At 51.4% G+C, this 23588-nt stretch overlaps 2 protein-coding genes across 2 annotated transcripts in view; one reads left to right on the plus strand and one right to left on the minus strand.

Moving 5' to 3' along the window:
- HDAC1 (histone deacetylase 1) overlaps positions 1 to 19326 on the plus strand; it is a 36118-nt gene extending 16792 nt beyond the window's left edge. Inside the window, exons 3-14 of the mRNA XM_004591622.4 lie at positions 5892 to 6009; positions 11251 to 11325; positions 13153 to 13291; positions 13744 to 13885; positions 14884 to 14976; positions 16124 to 16232; positions 16316 to 16456; positions 17272 to 17380; positions 17473 to 17603; positions 17863 to 18015; positions 18358 to 18406; positions 18682 to 19326. Coding sequence (XP_004591679.2) covers positions 5892 to 6009; positions 11251 to 11325; positions 13153 to 13291; positions 13744 to 13885; positions 14884 to 14976; positions 16124 to 16232; positions 16316 to 16456; positions 17272 to 17380; positions 17473 to 17603; positions 17863 to 18015; positions 18358 to 18406; positions 18682 to 18709 — 1287 coding nt within the window. The 3' untranslated portion in view covers positions 18710 to 19326. The remainder of the gene's footprint in view (positions 1 to 5891; positions 6010 to 11250; positions 11326 to 13152; positions 13292 to 13743; positions 13886 to 14883; positions 14977 to 16123; positions 16233 to 16315; positions 16457 to 17271; positions 17381 to 17472; positions 17604 to 17862; positions 18016 to 18357; positions 18407 to 18681) is intronic.
- Positions 19327 to 19500: 174 nt separating this feature from the next.
- MARCKSL1 (MARCKS like 1) lies at positions 19501 to 22003 on the minus strand. Its single transcript, XM_004591621.4, has 2 exons — positions 21603 to 22003; positions 19501 to 20789 (listed from the first exon to the last, which is right to left on the minus strand). Exons 1-2 carry the CDS (start codon positions 21960 to 21962, stop codon positions 20262 to 20264), a joined length of 888 nt encoding a protein of 295 aa, XP_004591678.2. The 5' UTR covers positions 21963 to 22003; the 3' UTR covers positions 19501 to 20261.
- Positions 22004 to 23588: the final 1585 nt, after the last annotated feature.

A 23588-nucleotide genomic window follows, 5' to 3' on the forward strand; every position in this document is an offset into this window, starting at 1 on the left:
TCTCCTCTCTGTGTATCTGCCTTTCCAATAAAAAATAAATCTTAAGGAAATGAAATTTGACCTGAAGCAATCTGGCGCTTGGGCCATATTCTCTTATTGCAGTAATCAGCTAGGGCTGTGTAAGGCTGGCTTCTGCTGTCAGTCTTTCTGTTTATGTGTGTTAAGCACCAAGCTTGCTGAACTTCTTGGCCCTCAGAAGTGCTTGGCATTGGAGTTCCTGTGCTACAACACAGAATATTTAGGGCATTGCCAGAGAAGTGAGCACGAATCAGCTCATTCTGGTCTTCTAAACCAAGTTAAAATATTTGGGCTCACTTTTGTGTAATGATGCCTCTCAAGTATTTATAGGGTTAGTGACATGATTCGGTTTGTACTTCACGCAGATTACTTTGTCTGTAGGACCAAGATTCAGTAAGGTTAAGGTTGAGGCTGACTGCCAGGTGGGAGGTTGCTTGCCAGAGGGTGGTGACGGGGTGGAGGTGAACAAATTAGACCATACTTTCAGAGACGATGATTGTGGTGGATAAGAAGACAGGAATCAGAGGAGATACATTGGCTGTGTCTTGCACAGGTCAGTGCAGGGTAGTGAGAGCAGGAAGCGGGGAGAAGAGAGCTGAGAGAAATACAGGAGTGAATGCAGTCATGATCATGGCATTCCGGCATAGTAGGTTAAGCTTCTGCAAGCATCACCAACATTCCATATGGGTGCCAGCTTCCTGCTAATGTCTTGGGAAAGTGATGAAGGATGGCCTAAGTGCTTGGGCCCCTGTACACATGTGGAAGACCCGAAAGAAGCTCTTGGCTTCCGATTGGCACAATTCTGGTTATTGTGGCCATTTGGGGAGTGAACCAGCAGATGGAAGATCTCTCTCTCTTCTGACTCTTCTTCTCTGTAACTCTGCTGTTTTTCTTTCTTTCCTTCTTTTTGTAAAAGATTTATTTATTTTGGGCTCAGCATGGTAGCCTAGTGGCTAAAGTCCTCACCTTAAAAAAAAAGTTAAAATAAAAACAAAAATTATTTTGGAGGTAAGGGAATAGATTGGCAGTGTTTTGATAGGGAAAGCAAAAGAAGACTTTTTGTATTAAATATTTTAAGTTATTTTAAAAGATTTGTTGTATTTAAGATTTTGATTTTGATTGTAAAGTCAGATATACAGAGAGGAGAGACAGAAAAGAAGCTTTTCTGTCTGATGATTCACTCCCCAAGCGGCTGCAGTGGCTGGAGCTGAGCCAATTTGAAGCCAGGAGCCAGAAGCTCTTCTGTGTCTCCCACACATGTACTGGGTCCCAAGTCTTTGGGCCGTCCTCGACTGCTTTCCCAGGCCACAAACAGGGAGCTGGATGGGAAGCGGGGCTGAGCCCATATAGGATCCCGGTGTACAAGGCAAAGACTTTAACTGCTAGGCTACCACACTGGGATGGATCATATTTGTTGTATTTATTTGAAAGAATTTCATAGAGAGAATCTTCTGTCTGCTGGTTCTGTCCCTAAATGACCTTAATGGCTGATACTGGACCAAATCACAGCTGGAAGTCCAAATATTGGGGCCATCTTCTGCTAACTTCCCAGGCACAGTAGCAGGGAGCTAGATTGGAGTGGGAACAGCTAAGAATCAAACTGATGCTCATGTGGGACAAGCTTCCCACGGTACAGACTAACGCTGTGCCAGACACCAGCCTCCAAAGAGGAAAATTTCAAAATGACATTTAGGGGTGGGTGTTGGGTACAGAGTTTAAGATGCCTCTTAGAATGCCTGTATCCCACATTGGAGTGCTTATCTCCAGTCTGACCCAGCTCCCTGCTAAGTTGCACCCTAGGAAGCAGATGCTTGATGTGTTTGAGTCCCTGCCATCCATACAGGGAGACTCAATTGAATTCCAGGCTTCTGATTTTCGCCTGACCCAGCCCTAGCTGCCGCAGGAACAGGTAATAGTTCTCAGTTTGCCTCTGTCTGGCTTTGGAAGTGAATCAGTGTGGTCTCTGTCTCTTTGTTCTCTCTCTCTGCTTCTTGCCTTTCAAATAAAAGTTAGCTTTAGAAAATCAATTCACATTCATTCAGGCTGTGCATATGTATATTTAAGATTTATGTGGGCCCCGCGGCATGGCCTAGCGGCTAAAGTCCTCGCCTTGAACGTCCCGGGATCCCATATGGGCGCAGGTTCTAATCCCGGCAGCTCCACTTCCCATCCAGCTCCCTGCTTGTGGCCTGGGAAAGCAGTCGAGGATGGCCCAAAGATTTGGGACCCTGCACCTGCGTGGGAGACCCGGAAGAGGTTCCTGGTCCCGGCATCGGATTGGCGCGTACCGGCCCGTTGTGGCTCACTTGGGGAGTGAATCATCGGATGGAAGATCTTCCTCTCTGTCTCTCCTCCTCTCTGTATATCCGGCTTTCCAATAACAATAAAATCTTAAAAAAAAAAAAAGGTTTATGTATGTATGTATGTATTTATCTGAAAGAGTAGACAGAGAATGAGAGGCAAAAGAGATCTTCCATCTGTCCATTCCCTAAGTGGCCACAAGCCAGGTCTACACTGGGAGACCATCTGGGTCTCCCACATAAGTCGCAGGAGCCCTAGTGCTTGGACTTTCCCTAGTGCCTTTAGCAGGAAGCTAAATCAGAAGTAGAGCAGGAAAGCCTTAAACCAACACTGTGATGGTGCTGCAGGTACTGGATTACTCTGTGCTGCACTTAAAACCCTAGCCTGAGATTTTGGCATCATTCACTGAAAGAGTAAAAAGTTTTCAAGGCAAGTGTCTGTCCCAGCAGTTGAGAAATCGCCCTGAACACTTGTACTTTATATTGAAATGCTTGGGTTCAAGTTCCAGCTCTACTCTTGGTTCCCGTTGCCTGCTAACGTGCATCCTGAAAGACAGCAGCTTGAGTAATTGGCTTACTGCCACCCATGTGGGACCTGGACTGAATTCGTGGTTTCCAGCTCTGTGGGCCAGCCCTGGTTATTGCAGACATTTCGGGAATGAATCAGTAGATTGCAGATATCTGTCCCTTTGCTTTTCAGATAAAAATATATTTTTTTAAAGATTTATTCTTTTTTGGAAGACAATCTTACAGAGAGAAGAAACTGAGATCTTTAAATCTCTGATATGGGCCCGGCATGATAGCGTAGCGGTTAAAGTCCTTGCCTTGAGCGCCGGGATCCCATATGGGCGCTGGTTCGAATCCCGGCAGCTCCACTTCCCACCCAGCTCCCTGCTTGTGGCCTGGGAAAGCAGTTGAGGACGACCCAAAGCCTTGGGACCCTGCACCCTTGTGGGAGACCTGGCAGAAGCTCCTGACTTCAGATTGGCTGAGCTCCAGCTGTTGTAGCTGCTTGGGGAGTGAACTATCGGATGGAAGATCTTCCCCTCTGTCTCTTCTCCTCCTCCTCCCTGTATATCTGCCTTTCCAATAAAAATAAATAAATATTAAAAAGGAAATGAAAAATCTCTGATCAGTGGTTCAGTCCCCAAATGGCTGCAATAGCTGGAGCCGAGTGTATCTGAAGTCAGGAACCCAGAATCTCTTCTGTGTCTCCCATGCGGATGCTGGGGCCCAGGAGCTTCCTTTGCTGCTTTCACAGGCTCATCAACAAAGAACTGGATCAGAAATGGAGAAACCAGGACTCAAACTGGCCTTAATATGGGATGCTGGGTCATAGGCAGTGGCTTAGCCTGATTTACCATTAGCAGGTAGCTGGATCAGAAGTGCAGAAACAGAGCAGGCATTGACACAGTGCCTTATCAGGCTCATCCTCTACCTATAGTGTATACCTCCCATGTAGGTTCCAGTTCATGTCCTGGCTGCTCTACTTCCAATCCAGTTCCCTGTTTATGTCCTGGGAAAGCAATAAAGGATGGCCCAAAGCCTTGGAACAATGCACTTGTTTTTTTTTTTTTAAAGATTTATTCATTTTTATTGGAAAGCCGGATATACAGAGAGGAGAGACAGAGAGGAAGATCTTCCATCCGATGATTCACTCCCCAGGTGAGCCGCAACGGCAGGTGCTGCGCTGATCTGAAGCTGGGAACCTGGAACCTCTTCCGGGTCTCCCACGCAGGTGCAGGGTCCCAAATCTTTGGGCCATCCTCGACTGCTTTCCCAGGCCACAAGCAGGGAGCTGGATGGGAAGTGGAGCTGCCGGGATTAGAACCGGCGCCCATATGGGATCCCGGGGCGTTCAAGGTGAGGACTTTAGCCACTAGGCCATGCCGCCGGGCCTGGAACAATACACTTGTGTGAGAGACTTGAAGAAAGCTCCTGGCTGCAAATCAGCTCAGGTCTGGCCATTGCAGCCATTTGGGGAGTAAACTGACAGATGGAAGATCTTTCTCTCGCTCTCCTTTTTGTACGTCTGCTTTTCCAATAAAAATGTTAAAGGGCCTGGCACGGTGACCTAGTGGCTAAGGTCCTCGCCTTGACCATACCAGGATCCCATATGGGCGCCGGTTCTAATCCAGGCAGCCAGGCTTCCCATACAGCTCCCAGCTTGTGGCCTGGGAAAACAGTCAAGGTTGGCCCAAAGCCTTGGGACCCTGCACCCACATGGGAGACCCTGAGGAAGTTCCTGGCTCCTGGCTTCAGATTGGCTCAGCACCAGCTGTTGCAGTCACTTGGGGAGTGAATCATCGGAAGGAAGATATTTCTCTCTGTCTCTCCTCCCTTCTCTGTATCTGACTTTGCAATAAAAATAAATAAATCTTAAAAAAAAAAGAGCAGTTGCCACTTCAGTCAGTGCTCATAAGGATATTGATTGGCCTCATAAGCATTGGCTTAAGTTGCTGCACCGGCATACCAGTCCCTGAGAAGAGAATGTGAAGAAAGGACAGAGGAATTAGAATGTTAAGATAGGGCCTAACACAATAGTCTAGTGGCTAAAGTCCTCGCCTTGCAACCTCCAGGATTCCATTTAGGCCCTGGTCCATGTCCTGGCTACTCCACTTAAAAAAAAAAAAAAATGAACAAAGAAACAAATAAGAATAAAGTAAGACTTAAAAATAGTAGACTGTAGACTTTCCAATAAAAATTAATAAATCTTTAATGAAAAAAGGATAACGAGTGTACTATCATGTCAAGGAACTTTTACTAAGGAGCATGAGATTGGGATTAGTACCATGCTGTTTTATAAAGGGTTTCATGTTGATTTCAGTGGCCATTAGCTGTTTGTTTTTCTTGAAATCAGTATGTAATTTTATATTATATTTAGTAATACAAAGCATGGTTTAAAAGCCCTTTACAATTTGGAAGAGGGTTTTGTTTTTGTTTTTTAAGATTTATCCGTTTTTATTGGAAAGGCAGATTTACAGAGAGAAAGACAAAGAAAAAGATCTTCCATCTGCTGGTTCATTTCCCAAATGGTTATAATGGCTGAAACTAAACCAGTCCAAAGCTAGGAGGTTCTTCCAGGTCTCTCACATGGGTCAAGGGTCCCAAGGCTTTGGGAATTCCTCTCCTGCTTTCTTTCCCAGGACATAGCAGGAAGCTGGGTGGGAAGTGGAGCAGGACACAAACTGACACCCATATGGGATGACGACACTTGCAGGCAGAAGAGTAGCCAACCGAGCCACTGTGCTGGCAGCAGGGAGATTTAACAGTCTCCAATCCCCACAATTTCCCTGACTTAGGTGATGTCCCTAGTAAATGAGGAAATTGTAGCTCTAAAGGTGACTTGACCAATGACACAGTTCATGCTGCAATCTTAGGTTTTATGACACACAATCTCTCGATTCTCTTGTTGACCTAATCAGATGACAAGCTTCTTCAGGCCTGAAACTAATTGGTTACTTCTTTTTGTCCTTTTAACACTTAGCTCAGTGCTAAGACTGTGTGTTGAAACTAGACTGAGCAAGAACTGCCCTCCAGAGTAACCTGCCCTTTCTTCCTTCTGCCCTCTAGCGCCCTCACAAAGCCAATGCTGAGGAGATGACCAAGTACCACAGCGATGACTATATTAAATTCTTGCGCTCCATTCGTCCAGATAATATGTCGGAATACAGCAAGCAGATGCAGAGATGTAAGTCTACTCCGGTCCTCCGCTGGCTGCAGCTCCCTTTCTTGGGGGAGAAGCCCACCCTCCCTTTCTTGGGCCTTCCATCTGGCCAACAGCTGATTTCCTTTGGGTGTCATGCGCTTCTTTTTTCCCTTCAATCTGGTTTTCCTTGTTTCCTGACTGTGCATGATAGCGGTTGGCCTTTGTCCACTGAGGTTCATGACACTGTCCCCAGGGGACTGCAGTTACTGCTATGGGGAAAGTACTGACCTGGGACTGGCAGCAGCAGGTGCAGGACCCAGTTCTAGTCACTTTCTCTCCCGCTTGTCTTGTGTGAAGGGGCCAGGCAGTGTGACCCCTCACTGTGGCCCAGCTGTAACTGCTCTGACTTGCTGTGCAGGGCGAATGCAGAAGCCATTCGACTCCCAAATGAAGTGATGAGCTGACATGAGGGGATTCTGTTCCCACTTCTGATGCTCCAGAGTTTGGAATTGGTGCCATCTCAAAAGCCATTTTCACTTCGTGGGACTCTTGGGAATTGTTTGAGCCATGGGGAAACAAATTGCTTTCTTCCAAATTTACAATAAGTATATCACACCTGACTTCTCACTTGTGTTAATTTATGAATTATGTTTTTACATCGAAGATTTATTCATGCAATAAGAGAGTGTGACATTATTGCAGGGGCTTTGATTGGCATATGACAGTATCTACTGAAATTCCAGGAAATTTACGGCATTTGCTTATTCTTACTGGCCACCGGGCAGTGTGGTCTCCAAGTGGGGATCTTTATGAGGTGCACAGTAAGCATCCATGCGGTGCTGATGACAGGGCGGTGCGCCCCTCCTGGAGGAAGTGTGGGTGTGCTGTGCTTCCTACAGCTCCTGGACGACTGCCCCTCCAAGCGGTTACTTTCCCTTCTCAACTGTCTTTGCTTTCTCCCAAGGGGGCACAGATTTATTCCTTTGCTGTTGGTGGCTTTGGGGTTTAATCTTCTGGAGCCAGGGGCAAAGTCTCCCTCTCAACAGATTCTGATCAGAGGTGCAGCCTGGTATTGAAGCAAGAGGATGAATTTCTGTGTCTTAGTTTTGTTTTGTTTTCATTTTCTTTCTACGTGAATTGGCAGTCCCACAGAGGCAAATCCACAAGTTCCCTGCAGAATTTGTCCCCACATCTTGTTCTTTCATGTTCTGGGGATGCTACAGTCAGCAAGGCATGCTCTCCTAGCTCCAGCTGTTGAGTATGCCAGTAGGCGGCAGGTGATACTCTTTAACCCAGGCCAGGTCTCCCACATGGGCGGGTGCCTGACCTGGACATGCCCCCTCTAAACCACCCCCTTTTTCCCCCCTCTAAACCACCCCGTGTCAGCTCCCTTGTCTACCTGCAAATGCAGTGGCGTAGTCCATGGGAGCCTCCAGAAGTCAGTCTTTCTCTGTCAAACATGCCCTCAGTGGCCCCAGGAACAACACATCCTTCCCAGTTGATCCACAGTCTCCCCACTCCCCTACACACAACTTCCTCCTGCCCACGGTAGTGCACGCGTGACTATGGGCAGGGATGATGTGTCCTGGCCCGCCGTTCCCCACCTTCTGCCGTGTGCTATGAGAGTTCTCTGCTTATCTTCAAAGAAAATTGGGGGAAAAAACCCAGAGTGAAGTAGGCAGCTATGCTGGCACACTGGCATAATTAACACGGATTTGGCATTAACCAGCCCTAGAATGCCCAGCTGCTTTTCTCCTAGCAGTGTAACACTTGCGTAGTTACAAAGCATCTTAGGCAGCCACCTCAAGCTGGGGCTGTATCTCTTTCTTCTCCCTATCTTTTTTATCTTCTCTGCCTCTCAAAATAAATAAATAAATAAATAAATAAGGCCTGACACGGTAGCCTAGCGGCTAAAGTCCTCACCTTGCACGTACTGGGGATCCCATATGGGCGCCAGTTCTAATCCTGGAGGCTCCGCTTCCCATCCATTGGGCAGAATGCAGTTTTAGACTTCTGGCTTCAGCCTGGCTCAGCTTCTGCCCTTGTGACTGTTAAGGGAATAAACCAGGATATGAAACATCTCTTCCGGGCTCAGCCTGATGGCTCAGTGGCTAAATCTTCGCCTTGCATGCACTGGGATCTCATATGGGTGCTGGTTCATGTCCCAGCTGCTCCACTTCCCATTTTGCTCTTTGCTTGTGGTCTAGGAAGGTAGTAGAGGATGACCCAAAGCCTTTGGGCCCTTGCACCCACTTGGGAGACCTGATGGAAGTTCCTGGCTCCTGGCTTGGGATTGGCTCAACTCTGGCCATTGCAGCCACTTGGGGAGTGAACCAGCAGACGGATCTTTTCTGTCTTGTCTCTTTGTAAATCTGACTTTCCAGTAAAAATAAATGCATCTTTTAAAAAAAAAATCTCTCTCTCTTTCTCTCTCTTTGCCTTTCAAATATCTTCTTGGGCCCAGCACAGTAGCCTAGCAGCTCTAGTCCTCGCCTTGCATGCACCTGGATCCCATTTATGTGCCGGTTTGTGTCCTGGCAGCCTCACTTCCCATCCAGCTCTCAGTGGCCTGGGAAAGAGTCGAGGACGAGCCAAAACTTTGGGACCCTGCACCCCCGTGTGGGAGACCCGGAAGAGGCTCCTGGCTGCTGACTTCAGATCGGCTCTGCTCTGGCCATTTTGGCCACTTCGGGAGTGATTCATTAGACTGAAGATCTTCTTCCTCTTTGTCTCTCCCCCTCACTATATCTGACTTTCCAGTAAAAATAAAACTTTTTAAAAAAAATTTTCTCAAAAAATTTAAAGAAATCAAAGTATATGCAGAGGTCATCCCCCATAGGTACTAAGGTGTGGCAGATGGGAGCAGAGGTTGTGGTACAGTGGGTTAAGACATCGTATGTGGTGTCTGCATTCCATACTGATGTGTCTGGGATCAAAACCTCATGTGTTTCTGATCCTGCTTCCTGCTAATGTGCCCTGAAGGCAGCAGATGGTGATTTGAGTACTTGGATTTCTGCCATCCAAATGGGAGACCCAATGGAGTCCCCAGCTCCTGGCTCCAACCAGCCTTGTTCCTGGCAATTAGGGAGTGAGGATCTCTTTCTTCTCCTCATTTCAAGTGAAGAAGTTTTATACCCTGTACCAAGCCTAAGAATGAAGGCGTTTTCAGTATAGCTGAAGCCCTCTAAGGCCATGCCTCTGTGCTCCCACTGCGCCCCATCCACGTCACCACTCCCAACCCCCTCAGGGCGTAAGCTGTGTCCTGCTGTCAGTGCTTCACCTCATGGATTGCTTTCTGCATTAGCTTCTTGCTGCTGTTCCGCGTATCTGTGCTCCCCATTTCACTGCCCGCACCCCTAGTATTTTTCACCGTCAGTCTGAAAGCAGCCTAAAAACAGAGTGCAGAGTGTTTATAGTTAAAGAAGCAAGAGCCCCAGAAATGCCCTCCCTTGCATTACAAGTGAAGGTCTCCTCTCCCTTTTCTCCATTTTCATCTCACATCGCTGGATTGCTGAGCTGAGAATTAACGGGCTGACTGAGCCACCAGTTTGTACGCCAAGTACTTGTCTCTTATGTCTAAAATGCACATTCCTTCCCATGGGGGCTTCACATCCCAGAGTTGGAAACTGAGGCAGGCCAATTCCCCAGACAAGAGGAAGCTGCCAAGGGGAAATCAGTTGCTAGTGGATAAACAGCCTGGCCCCAGGGACTGAAGTTCTTATTGACAAAGCCTCCCAGTGCTGACCCAAGAAGTGAGAAAGAGCCAGCCACTGCTCACTCCCACATGCAGGGCCAGCTCCTCAGGACTCCAATTCTTGTGCACCTTCCAAGCCTGGGGCTCAGCAAAGGCTGAGTTTCAGCTGTGGCTCGAGATGTTACGATGGCAAGTCAACCTGACTGTCCTACAGGCTCGAGGCAGGGCTGCTCCTTGCTCTGCTTTGGGACCCCCTATTGGTAATAGGGGAACAGTTCAATGGGGGAAGCGGGACACAAGAATAAGGATCTAGGTAACAGCTGCCTCCAACTTCCTGTGTCTCAAGTGATGTCTCAGCAGTTTCCTTCTCTGTGAGAGTAGACGGGAGCCGTGAGGTTGCTCCCTGGCTCTGTGAGTCTGCAACCTTCAGGTGTCCTTTCCTTCCTACCCGTTTTGGTCTCATTTGTGCTTTTGTTTGTGTGTTTTTCCATGGTATGTAGTAGTTTGTACCTTTACCCTTTTAGGCCTAAAATGACTTGATTCTAGTTGTCATTTGCCAGTGTGGTAGAAACAGTCCTGGCCTCTAGGGAGTCAAGTCCCCTGGATTCTGATGCCTGGTTCTGGGGCACATCATATCACTTCTCTGTATCTGTTTGTCTCCTAGGGCAAATGAGACTGGATTGTATGTGAAAGTACTTGGGGAAGGACAGAGTATGCTTCCACAGTGCTTTAGGACAGACCTCCCAAAGCTTGCCTACTTACTGACTGCAGTTGTACTAGTAGCTCACCTCTGAGTCTGTTTCCCCATTTGTAAGATGGGACCAATCCTACCTGAGAATTTGCATAAGGAGCAAGTATTTGGCTTGGCAGGTCAGACACTGCTTGGGATACCTTGGGGAGCCTGGGTTGGACTCCATTCCTGATTCCAGCCGCCTGCCATTAGGTGCCGAAGAAGGTGACAGGTGATGTTGACTCGAGTAATTGAGTCCCTGCCTCTCTTACGGGAGAGACCTGTATCCAGCCTGTTCCAGACTCCCAGTGCCGGCCGTTGCATGCATTTAGAGAATAAATCAACATAAGAGAGCATAAGAGATTTCTCTGTCTCTTCACCTTTCAAAAAAAGAATAAATGAGAACAAATTAATACAATTGATTGTGTGAGGATACCTGATCTCATTTATTTAAAGCATCAAGCACAACATCTGTCCCATGGGAAATCCTCGGGAGATGAGTTTATACAAGTCTCTTGTTCTTCGTTTGTTCCATCACCAGGAGTGACATACAGGCACACAACTTAGGTTGGAAAAAGGACACTTTCTCCCACAAGGAATCAACCAACATTTTCTAAGCTGCTAAATGCTTGTTGTACGATTGCTGTTAATTTTCTCAGTACTTGGGTGCTTCTTATAGGTAAAGGCTACAGAGAAGTTCAGTGACTTGACCCAGTCACACAGAGAGTAAGTAGTAGAACTTGGACTAAAACTCAAGCCTTGTGAGTCGATATTCTGTGCTTTTTCCACCAGGTTTTACGTGTCTAATCAGAAACCGAAGGAAATTGTGGGAACTAACCTTTTGCTTATTTCTTTCAAGTTAATGTGGGCGAGGACTGCCCGGTGTTTGATGGCCTGTTTGAGTTCTGCCAGCTGTCCACTGGTGGCTCTGTGGGTAAGGAACGCACACCCCTCCCCAAGGGCTGGGCTGGTCTGTCCTTCTGAGATCTGCCTTCTAGGCCACCCTCCTGGGGGGCTGAGTCTCCAGCATGGGATGGCAGATGTCCTTGGCTGTCCTCTCTCACTAGCACATCTTATGCAGAGGAATTCCCTGTGGACCTCGTGGGGGGCTGCTGAGATGCTGTACATAAAAGCAATTTGTGGACTGCAAAGTGCTATCCAACTGGAAGTGTCATTTTCCATGCCTGAGGAAAATGTGTGGCAGATACTTTCAGAGGTCAGGAATACTCCCTGTTCATCCCCCACATCCACCCGTGACGCCCGGGTTACCATAGGATGACTGGACACCCTTTCTTAAATATTTTGTTTTTAAAGATTTATTCATTTTATTACAGCCAGATATACACAGAGGAGGAGGAGAGACAGAGAGGAAGATCTTCCGTCCGATGATTCACTCCCCAAGTGAGCCGCAACGGGCCGGTGTGCGCCGATCCAAAGCCGGGAACCTGGAACCTCTTCCAGGTCTCCCACGCGGGTGCAGGGTCCCAATGCATTGGGCCGTCCTCACCTGCCTTCCCAGGCCACAAGCAGGGAGCTGGGTGGGAAGTGGAGCAGCCAGGACTAGAACCGGCGCCCATATGGGATCCCGGGGCTTTCAAGGCGAGGACTTAAGCTGCTAGGCCATGCCGCCGGGCCACCCTTTCTTAAATATTAACTAGCATCATTGTTGTATTCCCCTACCAGTTTCACTTTGGGGAAAAAATACTTGGTGGGGGAAAAACCAGTCAATACTGTCCTTTGATGACCTCTTAGTGTCTCTGTTTCTGCTTTATTCAGTGTTTATCTATGTGGACATAAAATGTATATGACGTATCAGGTGAGGGTACCTCAAGAACGTTGAGAAAATGAAATAAAATGTTTTTTTTTAATGTGTTTCTTTTGATACTAAAAAAATTGGAAATGCACATATAGGTTTTGATAATACACATTTTCCTTGCTTCTTGAAGACACCTTGGATGCATACATTTCAGAATTCTTTCCAGGCCAAAATAAATGTATCTTTCAATTCCATTTTCCAAGAGCTTTTTGAGGTACACATATGTATAATGGTTTTATGCCTGCATTTTTTCACTTCGGGAAGTTTTAGGAATATTCTGTCTGTAGAAATCTTTTCTAGTGGTTATTGATTATCCCATGTTATGACCCCACTGTGGTTGGTACACTATCCCCTTTTATTAGATCATTTGGGCAGTCCCATGCTTTTATTTCTTTCCCCCTCCCCCCATGCTTTTATTTCTTTTAGAGTTAATAGTGCCAAAAATGTACTTGCATGCATGGGCAAGTATTTCTATCTCACTTCTTGCACCCATTTGTACTTTGAGAGCCTTATCTTTGGTATCTTTTCACATTTTTTTTGGACATGAAGCATAGTAAGAAACAAAGTTACCCATAATCCATGATATGTACACTCCTTCCCCCCACACTCACACACTCTAACTCACACACACACACACACACTCACTCTCCAGTAAGTTGCATGGAAGTACAGTTAATCTTTACTGTTATTCTAATATTTTAATCTGTTCCATTTAAAAGTAAGTTATACCGGGGGTGGGGAGGACAAGAGACAAACAAAAAATACGTATACCAATCATGACCCACTTTGTGGATTACCATCCTCAGTTTGGAAAATAGCTTTTGTAAGAGCAGCCAGTATCATGGTTATTCAGGCAGGTCTCCCTCTCCTTAGGTTCCCTGCGCTTACTGGGGAAAGGGGAAAATGGCTTGTAACAGGCTTATGTTCCTTCCTTCCCTCCCCCAGCAAGTGCTGTGAAACTTAATAAGCAGCAGACGGACATCGCTGTGAACTGGGCTGGGGGCCTGCACCATGCCAAGAAGTCTGAGGCATCTGGCTTCTGCTACGTCAATGACATCGTCTTGGCCATCCTGGAACTGCTAAAGTATGCCTGCCTGGCCTTGTCCCTTGGAGGAGCACCTTAGGCCAGGTTCCCACTCCCTCTCCCCTGGGCTTGCCTCCCTAGTATGCTTTGCCTAGTGGGGTGCTGGCTAGGATGTGTTCGGTGTCTCTGGCCATCCTCTCCTTGGTGGGGTCTTGGTTTGATCTGAGCCCATGGCAAGATCAGGGCAGGCGCTGCTCAGATCCTGCCCGCAGAGTGTCCCTGTGTGGCTGGAGTTGACCCTGGCTATAGAGTAGGAAGAACGGACTTGGTCGGCTTGGTCAGGCCTCTGGAGATACCCGGCCGCTCTTCCACCTTCCTTCAGCCAGTTTCCACGTCTCTGGTGCTTAGAGATACCTGAGGGAGGCAGCCAGCCCGGTAAGCTGGGACCTGGCGCCCTTGGCGCGTCCTATCCCCCAAGAGCCCCCAGACGCTTGACCCCCTTCTGATCCTAGGTATCACCAGAGGGTGCTGTATATTGACATTGATATTCACCACGGCGATGGCGTGGAAGAGGCCTTCTATACCACAGACCGGGTCATGACCGTGTCCTTTCATAAGTATGGAGAGTACTTCCCAGGAACTGGGGACTTACGGGTGAGAATTCTTCTTAGGGGCCAACCAGCTCACCCTCAGCTGCCAACTCTAACTTTCCTGTCCTTTTGTCACTAAAACTCACTTCCTGCCTCTTCTGCCATTCGGAGCACCCTTCCCCAGACTGGAGTGCCTCCTAAGGTCTTTGTCTCAACCTCATTCTGGAGGGAAGGAAGGATGGGACATAGAGGGTCTCCTGACTTACTGTGCTGCCTTCAAGGACATAGCTGGGTTTCCTTGTACTACTGGGCCCCACAAGCTGGAGTTTTATGCCAGGAACGGGGACTCTTGGGGACCATCTCAAGAGTTCTTAACCTTCTTAGGTTACTTTCCCCTTTGGCCATCTGAATGAAAGCCATGAACTCTTCCTGGTGTGTGAGATTTTATGTCTGTGGCAGAATAGTCATCACAAAGGCCATCCATGACCCTCAGGATAAGAATCCTGGGAAGCTGCTCCGATGATGTGTCTGTTGTTAGCCTGAATATAGCAGACTCGGCTGCTTTGCCGTGCCTGTTGCCTTGCCGTGAACAAGTGGTACTAATTCAATTGTTGGCTCCAGCCTGCTTTATAGTAAATGAACACTTGCTGTTTGGAAGCGTCTCTCTCTGCTGTCTGTCCTCCACACTTCCCTAGAGAAGAAAGAAAGGGGGTAGAAGAACGAGTGGAGAGGCTCTTGGGAGGCCATGGTTGTTGGGGGGAGGTGTGTTACTTCTGTGACCTGGCTGCCAGCCAACTCTAGCCCAATGCAAAGGTGGATGTCTTATGCTATGGTGTAGAGTATAGTCACGGGCCCCCTGTGCAGCTCTCAGCCTGGATGCAGGCTTTGGGATGGAATCTGGACTTGCCAGTGAGGGAAAAGGCACTAACCCATGGGCCCTGGCCCACCTCCTAGGCCCAGCTTCTCTCCTAGAATCACTGCCTCTTTTCTCAGTCTCCCAGCCCCCAAGCCCACTTCTTCAGCTTCATCTTTCAGTTTTACTTTAATGTCCTTCTCGATTAGGATATTGGGGCTGGAAAAGGCAAATATTACGCTGTTAATTACCCACTCCGGGACGGGATTGACGACGAGTCCTATGAGGCCATTTTCAAGCCGGTAAGTGGCTCTATCCACCTTTTGGCTTGGTTTAGGGGGATTGCAGAATATCCACACAATGCCCAGCAAATCCTGCCCACTAAAGCTGGGGGACCATGAGGAGGAGCTTGTAGTCAGTATTGTTTTTGCATCTCTGTTGCCTTGGGGTGAGCTCCCAGAGGTTATGGTGTTAGGTTCCTTGGCTTTTCATGTTTATTACATGATGTTAATGCCTTCCCGTTTGAAGAAGCGTAGGGACTTCCTGCGGTCTCTATGGTCCCGCTTGGTGAGGGAAAGCCCCTCACCTGTGAGCCCGCGCAGAGATCCTAGCAAGGCTAGTGTGAAGTTGCGCTGGCTAGGGAGTGAGCAGATAGGCTGCTGGATTCATCTGGCTTCCTCCAGCAGCAGGTGAGCTGCATGTGGTTCTGAGGGATGAACAGAGGAGTGCTCGCCAAACTGCTACCCTGGAGGGGCAGTTAAGGCTGACCTCACAGAGATGAACTCTGCAAGCGAGCAGGTGCCCATGTGAAAAAGGAAGTGGAGGATGTGGCGGTGGCATTCAGCAGAGTGGGAACACTGGGTACAGCGAATGGTTTTCCATGCGTGGCAGCATGGGAACCATGTGGTACCTGCAAGGAGTGCTGTATGTTTGGGTCAAGGGAGCCTCTGATGTTTATAGTTACACAACAAGAAATTGTCGGATTATCCTAAAAGGCCTGGAAGGTCTGGTAGTCATGCAGCAAACATCAGGTGTTACTTATGCCGTCTTATGAAGGCATGGTGCTGGTACTAGATCCTGAAGCCTGGCCCCTGACATCACTCAACCTAGAGTCAAGTTAAGAGAAAGACAGAAATAAGTCAGTTCCTCACAAGCTTGGATGCAGGGTCTGTAGGCCCTAACATAGAGAAGAAAGAAGACTTTCTCGCAAAAGTGGCACTGGAGCACGGATAGTGAGAGACAAGAAAGGTGCAGGGAGCTGATAGTGAAGCTGTTCTAGTGATAGAACCAAGAAGGTTTCGTGGAGATCCCTTCACATTGGAAAACCATGATCCCAAATGTGGAAAAAAGCGCTACCACACGACATGAGAGAGGGCAAGAAGGCAGGAGAGCCAGAAGTGCATGCTACACCCATCCCCTCACCTCAGTGACCAGAATGTGTCCTTTTAGGTCATGTCCAAAGTAATGGAGATGTTCCAGCCCAGCGCGGTGGTCTTACAGTGCGGCTCTGACTCGCTTTCTGGGGACCGGCTGGGCTGCTTCAACCTGACCATCAAAGGTGAGAGCAGGCAGCAAGAGGGGGGCGGGCAGTGGCCTGCTGTGTACTCCTCCTGTAGCTCAGCACTACTTCTCCCACCAAAGGGCACGCCAAGTGTGTGGAGTTTGTCAAGAGCTTCAACCTGCCCATGCTGATGCTGGGAGGAGGTGGTTACACCATTCGTAACGTCGCCCGGTGCTGGACATATGAAACAGCGGTGGCTCTGGACACGGAGATCCCTAATGGTATGGCTCCAGGGCCAAGGAGGGCGAGGTGGGAGCTGCAGCACCTGTGGCCTTCAGTCCTCCCACCACGCTTTTCTACTGGTCACTCCACCTCTACTCTCCTGTCTCCTGTGACCGTCAGATCAGCGTCATCAGCTTTTCCCCAGTTACTTTTTTTTTTTTTTTTAAGATTTATTCATTTTTTATTATAGCCAGATATACACAGAGGAGGAGAGACAGAGAGGAAGATCTTCCATCCGATGATTCACTCCCCAAGTGAGCCGCAACGGGCCGATGCGTGCCGATCCGAAGCCGGGAACCTGGAACCTCTTCCAGGTCTCCCACACGGGTGCAGGGTCCCAATGCATTGGGCCGTCCTCGACTGCTTTCCCAGGCCACAAGCAGGGAGCTGGATGGGAAGTGGGGCTGCCGGGATTAGAACCGGCGCCCATATGGGATCCCGGGGCGTTGAAGGCGAGGACTTTAGCCGCTAGGCCACGCCGCCGGGCCCTCCCCAGTTACTTTTCTCTTTGTACAGCTTTAGTTCATATGGAATTTTCAGTGGTTCAGTGGAATTTCCACTCTCCAGGCTCAGTGGGACAGTTTGTGAAGAGAGTACTACAGTGTCCCATTGAGCCTGCTCCTCCTAATGACCTGTTCACCACTGCTGTGGATACCATCTCTAGATGATGTGAAAAGATAACAGATTCTGTCGGTCTAGGAGGCCTTCCTGTGTTTGACCGAGGATGAGCAGGCCCAGGGGAACCCACAAATGGCTTTTCCCAGGCTGCTGCATGACCAGGTTGCTTGACTGCCTTCTCCGTTTCCCCAACCAGAGCTTCCCTATAATGACTACTTCGAATACTTTGGACCTGACTTTAAGCTTCACATCAGTCCTTCCAATATGACCAACCAGAACACGAACGAGTACCTGGAAAAGATCAAGTGAGTCTGTCCCCCCAGCCACCCTTTGAGTGTGCCAGTTGCTGGGCTGTCTCCAGCCAGAGCCCAGCCCCACCTTTTCCCCTTGGCTATAGACAGCGGCTGTTTGAGAACCTGAGGATGCTTCCCCATGCTCCTGGGGTCCAGATGCAAGCCATCCCCGAAGACGCCATCCCAGAGGAAAGTGGTGATGAGGACGAAGAGGACCCTGACAAGCGCATCTCGAGTAAGAGCCCCTGGCCTCTGTCTTGCTTCCTAATCAGCAGCATTGCCACCCTACCCCACCATCCTGATTTTGAATTCCCTGCCCCTGGGGAACCCTAAGTTTCAAGTATGAGTTCCTGTAGGAGCAGCAGATGAGGCAGTCTGAACCCGCTGCCTGTCCTTCTCAGCCTTGGTTCTCCCAGAGGACACACGGGGAGCACTAGGTGAGTTCCTGAGCTAGGACCTGCTCTGACCCATGCCTTCCATCCACTGCCTTCCAGTTTGTTCCTCTGACAAACGCATCGCCTGCGAGGAAGAGTTCTCGGACTCTGAGGATGAGGGAGAGGGTGGCCGCAAGAACTCCTCCAACTTCAAGAAGGCCAAAAGAGTCAAAACAGAAGATGACAAGGAGAAAGAACCAGAAGAGAAGAAAGGTGGGTGTGGGGCTCCCCCTCAGTACTCCCAGGCCTCCCTGAGGCAGCAGGGTCCATGAAAACAGCAAAACTATCAGCTCTAGCGTACCACCCTTTTGCTGGCACTTCACCCCAGTTTCCTAGGGGGCTGCCTCCACCCACCAGGTTGGGGCTCAGGCAGGCTGGAAAACCGGTCCAACCTGTCTGTTGGCAGCTGGACTCCTGGGAGGACCTGAGATGGGCTTTGCTCTTTTTCTCTGTCCATCAAGCTGTGTAGAGGGAAGAGGCTTGGAGTGAGTAAAGAACTAGTGGGTCTCTCCAGATGGGCTACCCTTAGCCATCCCTGCTCTCTTTATGTTCTAGAAGTCACAGAAGAAGAGAAAACCAAGGAGGAAAAGCCAGAAGCCAAAGGGTGAGGAAGGAGCTGTCTGCCATCTCCCTGGCATTAGCGCCTGAGCCCCTGGGTCCCACTGCTCTGAGAGAAGGCGCAGAGACAGCTGGTCCAGCTTACAAAGGCCTCTTTCAGGGGCCAGTCTGTCTGTCTCTGCAGTTGGAGGCAGAGCTAAGAAGCCCCAGCCCCCAGCAGTCACCTGGGTAACCCGGGGCCTGAGGAAGTCATTGTATCCAGCCTTTTGCCTGCAAGCCTCTGGGTGGGTTATCTCATGCCAGTCTCTGCTTTCTCCACAGGGTCAAAGAGGAGGTCAAGTTGGCCTGAGTGCAGCTTTCCAGGTCTGGCTTCTGGCCAGCTTCCCCACCTCTCCCTCAATTCCCCAACCACCCCACCTCCCCATACCAGATTTTATATTTTCTATTTCTGTGTATTTATATAAAAATATATTAAAAATAAATATCCCAAGGACTAGATAAGAACCAGGGCCCCAAGGCCAGGGCAGCCAAGCTGGTTACACTCTTGTAGCAGCTGCCTTGCCAGCCACCTCTCCCCAGTTCTTCATTTTTTAAGCCATGAAGGGTGCCAGGCCTGGGTAGAGGGGTGCTCTTCTGTAGCAACAAAACAACAGAAATGCCAAGGTGTCTGCCCAGCAGGTGTGGAAAGGGCTCCCATTGAGCACTATAGGAGGGTAGAGGGTAGAGGTGGCTGGGTCCTCAGGGAAGCCCCGTTCTTTTCAGGCTCTTAAGGTAACATAAGACATGTTTTAGGTGGTTCTCTTCTAGTACCTTCCCTGTGGCCTCAGGTGAGCCAAGAAACTTGCACACCCTGCCCTCAGTCTTTCCCCAATTCTGCAGGTGGAGGTTGGCAGGCTAGCTTCCTTTTGAGATCCTATTTTCATTTTTGTGAGACTTTGTAATAAAAATGGTACCTTTCTCTACCCACCGAAGCCTCTGTCTCCTGGCAGTGTACCTGCACTGATTTCAGCACTGATTCCCTGCCCTTGTGGGGTCCAAATGAGAGCCATTACACTTACCTGTCTTCTAATTTGCATTTGGTTGACTGAATTCCCCCCAATCTTAACCCCACCCCGAGAAGACCAAAAATTCAAGCACTACTAAAGGGACGACATTTATTCCTTCTCCAAAGGTTACAGTAAAACCAGGTGGAAGAGAATGGTTTTAGCAATTAGAAAAAAAAAAGTACAAATCTGGGGTTTGGCCATTAAAAGTTATTTACAACAATGGGAGAAAAAGACAACAAGAAGTTGTTTCACATTACAGACCTCCCCCCACCCCAAAGCCTAATACTTGCTTGCCAAGTCAAAAAAGGGACACAGGTGATTCACAAGCTGGAGGGTGGAACTTGAGTAAGACATTTATAAAAACCCAGACAGGGGCATTGTCCTCCCCAGCCCAGGTGCCACTAGGCACAGCACAAGAGACTAAAAACTCAACAGGGGGAAGGTTGGACACTCAGGGTTTGGGAGTGTAAGCACCCCACTTCTGGCTCAGGGATTTGGGGAGCAAGGTGAACAAAACCTACTTGGAAAAGAACTGAGGGAGAAAACCAGCAATTGCCTTCTGCAGGGAGGTGGGGGACAGGGAGTCAGGAAGGGGCCGGGACCAGGAGCATTTCACATCACTAACCTAACTTGGGAGAATGAAAGGGACCATCTTCAACTGGCCTTCAGAGGGAGACCAGATGGCCAGTGGGGGACTCCACAAGAGGGGGAGGAGAGGGAAGTGGTTGGGAGGGGGCAGGAGCCCCTCCTTTCTGGGCACAGGAAGGCAGCCAGGGCACAGGGGCCAGGCAGTGACCTCACAAGGGCAGCACAGTTTTTAGTAGCTCAGGAGATCATCCACCTGCCCCCACCCAGCTACTCATTCTGCTCGGCACTGGCCGCTGTTGGGCCACTCTCTGGCCCGGAGGGAGTGGACGCCTCTGCCGCTGCTGCCGGGGGCGCTGCCTCCTCTTCCGTGTCTCCTCCCTCGCAGGCAGCGCTGGCCTCAGCCCCCTGCGCCTGGGGCTCCTGGCTCTCCGCGGTGGGGGTGGCGGCGGCCTTTCCTTCCTGGGCAGTGCCCTCATCACTGCAGGCCCCGATTTCGCCCTGCTCCTGGTCTTCCTCGGTGGGTGAGGAGGCCGAAGAGTCGCCCCCACCCTCCTTCCGATTTCTCTTGAAGGACAGACCGCTCAATTTGAAAGGCTTCTTGAAAGAGAATTTCTTTTTCTTCTTGGGGGTTTCCTTCGGGGGGGCTTCCCCCTTGGCCTCAGCACCCTGGCTAGCGGGTGCCGGCTCGATGGCATCACCAGTGGCCCCGGCTGCCTCATCTGTTCCATTCACGGGGGGCGACTCCCCTTCCCCCTTGGGGGTTAAGTCTCCATTGCTTTTCACGTGGCCATTCTCCTGCAGGGCAGAGGATACAGGATGAGGGCCAGGGCTCTTCTTCCCTTCCCCAGGCCGCTCCAGGCTCCTTCCAGACCACCGGGCCTCCAACGCTTTGGCCTCACCCCAACGACCAAGGAGGCCCTCTAAAACATCTCCCTTCTGCCCCTCGGGCGCGCAGGGACTGGGCATGCAAAGGCCACGGCCGGCAGGAGGCGCTGGGATCCCGGGGGGCCCCTATACCCCTCCCCGGGGCGCGCTCTCTAGTCCGCGAGGAACCGCTCCGGGCCGCGGATCCCGGGCGTGCGAGTGAATCGTGCCAGGCAATATTGGGCGGGAAGCCGCCCCGGGGCGCTGTCTCGCAGCACCTAGACGGCCTGTTTTCCCAGCCTCCTGCTTTGTGGAAATAGTCCTCCACCCACCCCCAAGCTTTCCCCACATCGTGGCTCCCCCTCTAGAAGAAAGACCGCTTCCGAGGTCGGATCTGGGGGTGGCGCGCCCTCCCCACCGGGCACTCGCCCCGCGGCCCCCGGGCGCCCCTTCGGCGCGGCCCGGCAGCGCCTTTGTTCCCCGCGCGGCCCTCGGGACGGCTGGGGGCAGCGCCGGGGGCCGGGACCGCGAACAAAGAAGGCGGCGGGGCCCGGCCGGCGCCCCCTCCCCGCCCCTCCCCTTGCTTCGCCCGCGGGGGCTGCGGCGCGGAGAACAAAGGGACGGGGCGGGGGAGGGGGCGCCGCGTGTCCCGGGCCGGACAAAGCGCGCGGCCCCGGCCCAAGGCCCTAAGGGGCGCGGCGCAAAGAGGAGGGGGCCGGAGCCGGTCGTGCCGAGCGCACCCACCTGTCCGTTGGCCTTCGCAGGGGAAGCGCCTGCTGCCTCCTCGGCGGTCACGTCGCCCCGGGGAGCCTTGGAGTTCTGGCTGCCCATGATGGGGGGGGGGGGTGGTCTGTTGGGGGCGCCCGGAGCCGCCCCGGCTCGCGCCGCAAGGGATAGTTCGGTGGGGTCGGGGCGGCCCGCAGAGGGGTGGGGCTGGCGCCGGAGGGGGAGGGGTGTGTGGGGGGGAAACCAAGCTGCACGCCCCACTCCGCGTCCGGCCCGCTTGCTACGCCAGCCACCGCTCAGCTCCGCGCCAGAATGCCGCCCGCCGCCCGCCGAGCCGCCTATATATACGCGCCCGGAGCTTGGGGCGGGGCCGGGCATTTAAATGAGCGCCCAATCGAGGGGCGAAGGCGGGGTCGGGTCGTGAGCCCCACTTGCGCAGTGGGCGACGGCGGCGGTCTCTTTTCCCCCACCCTCTCAACCCCGACTCCCGGGGCAGGTAGGGTCCGGTGTGGGGAGGACAGAGGACAGTCCTCCCACGGGCTGGACGGGGAGGGGCGTCCCTCCCCCGCCTCTCCTCACCGCGCCCCTTCTCAGGGTGGGCGCTCCCTCTCCCGTGGCCTGGCTGTGGCCTGGTCTCCATTGCCTTCGTCCAGCCCCTGCCAGCCTCTGCTAGCTTTCTCCTTGAACTCTTCGAAGGCTCACATGCCCAGACTCGCCCGCCCGAGGCTGGTCTTGATCCCTGCTGCAGAAAATGTGCTGCTAGCGGCAGCAGGGCCTGGCAGGTCTGAGGTGCCACTGGTGTCCCGGCCAACCTGAGGAGTTCTGACCCACTGCAAGTCCGTGCCTCATCGCTAGTCACTGGCAGCCCCTCCGTGGCCAGCAACCCCTCCTGTCCTCAGCCTGGACCACCACCAAGGCCCAGGTCCCCCTTCTGTGGGGACCCCGCAGGGCAGGCCTGAGCCTCAGCCACATTCACGGTGACATAACCGGCTTGTGGATTCTGCAGCTTCCCCCACCAGGGCTCCCCCCCATGCAGAGGCATCCCAGGGAGGGATTCAGTGAACCCCAAACTCTCCAGTTTCAGTAGGGGAAGGATAAGATGCTATGGGGGCCACACCCCTGGAGGGATAAGGATGGGAATGAGGGACCCCCAACTCTTCTCCCGTGCCCTTTCTCCTTCCTCCAGCTCAAAGGGCTTGAGGGGGAACCCCAGGGCCCTGCCTACTGCCTGCCGGATGCTCACCCCTGAGGAAAGCACTGGGCCTGGAGGAAGTCAGCTGTTGCAAAAGCAAACCCGAGTCTAGCCAGTTCAGTACCTCCTTCCCTCCCTCCTCTTTATAAAGCTGCGTGGGAGGCCTGAGGCCCTGGGGGGGCAGGGCATAGAGAAATCATGAACTTCCCATTGAGAAGGTCACCAAAGGGCAGGGGGAGGCCTGAGGGGCCTTCCACTCTGTTCTCAAGTACCCTCCACCCCCACCCCCATCCTATCTTTCTACTGACACTATACTTCAGCAGCCACCTCACCCGGTCCAGCTTACAGATTGGGCTGCTGAGGTTCAGCATGAGAAAGTGACTTGCTCAAGGGTACACAGCAGCTACTCAGAGCTGAGGGAGGGTGTGGGGAGATCTGGGCCAGGGCTGGAAAAAACGCCCCGGGAAGGGTTTCCTAGTGTCATGGGGAACTGCCTGGCCAGTGGGAGAGGCCAGAAGAGCTGGCTCTGGGCCCTCTTGCAGCTCCAAGATGGGACAGCCACTCCTCCACGGGAAGGCACTGGGGGGATGGCCTTCATGACCTGCCCTCTGTCTTGGCCACAATAGGGAGCTCACAATGCTGCCAGGCACTGCCTGCACCGGCTTGGCAGGGCTCAGGCAGAGGTTGGGGTTGGAGGTCAAGAGCAGGTCCCAAGGCCCCAACTCCTCAGGATGAGATGCAAATCTGAGGCACCCAGAGGAGGCAGGGGCATGAAGACTGAGTCCCCACAAGCCCCAGAGGGAGCCCAGGGC

The sequence above is a fragment of the Ochotona princeps genome, chromosome 2, assembly GCF_030435755.1.
Source record: "Ochotona princeps isolate mOchPri1 chromosome 2, mOchPri1.hap1, whole genome shotgun sequence".
Taxonomy (NCBI): Eukaryota; Metazoa; Chordata; class Mammalia; order Lagomorpha; family Ochotonidae; genus Ochotona; species Ochotona princeps.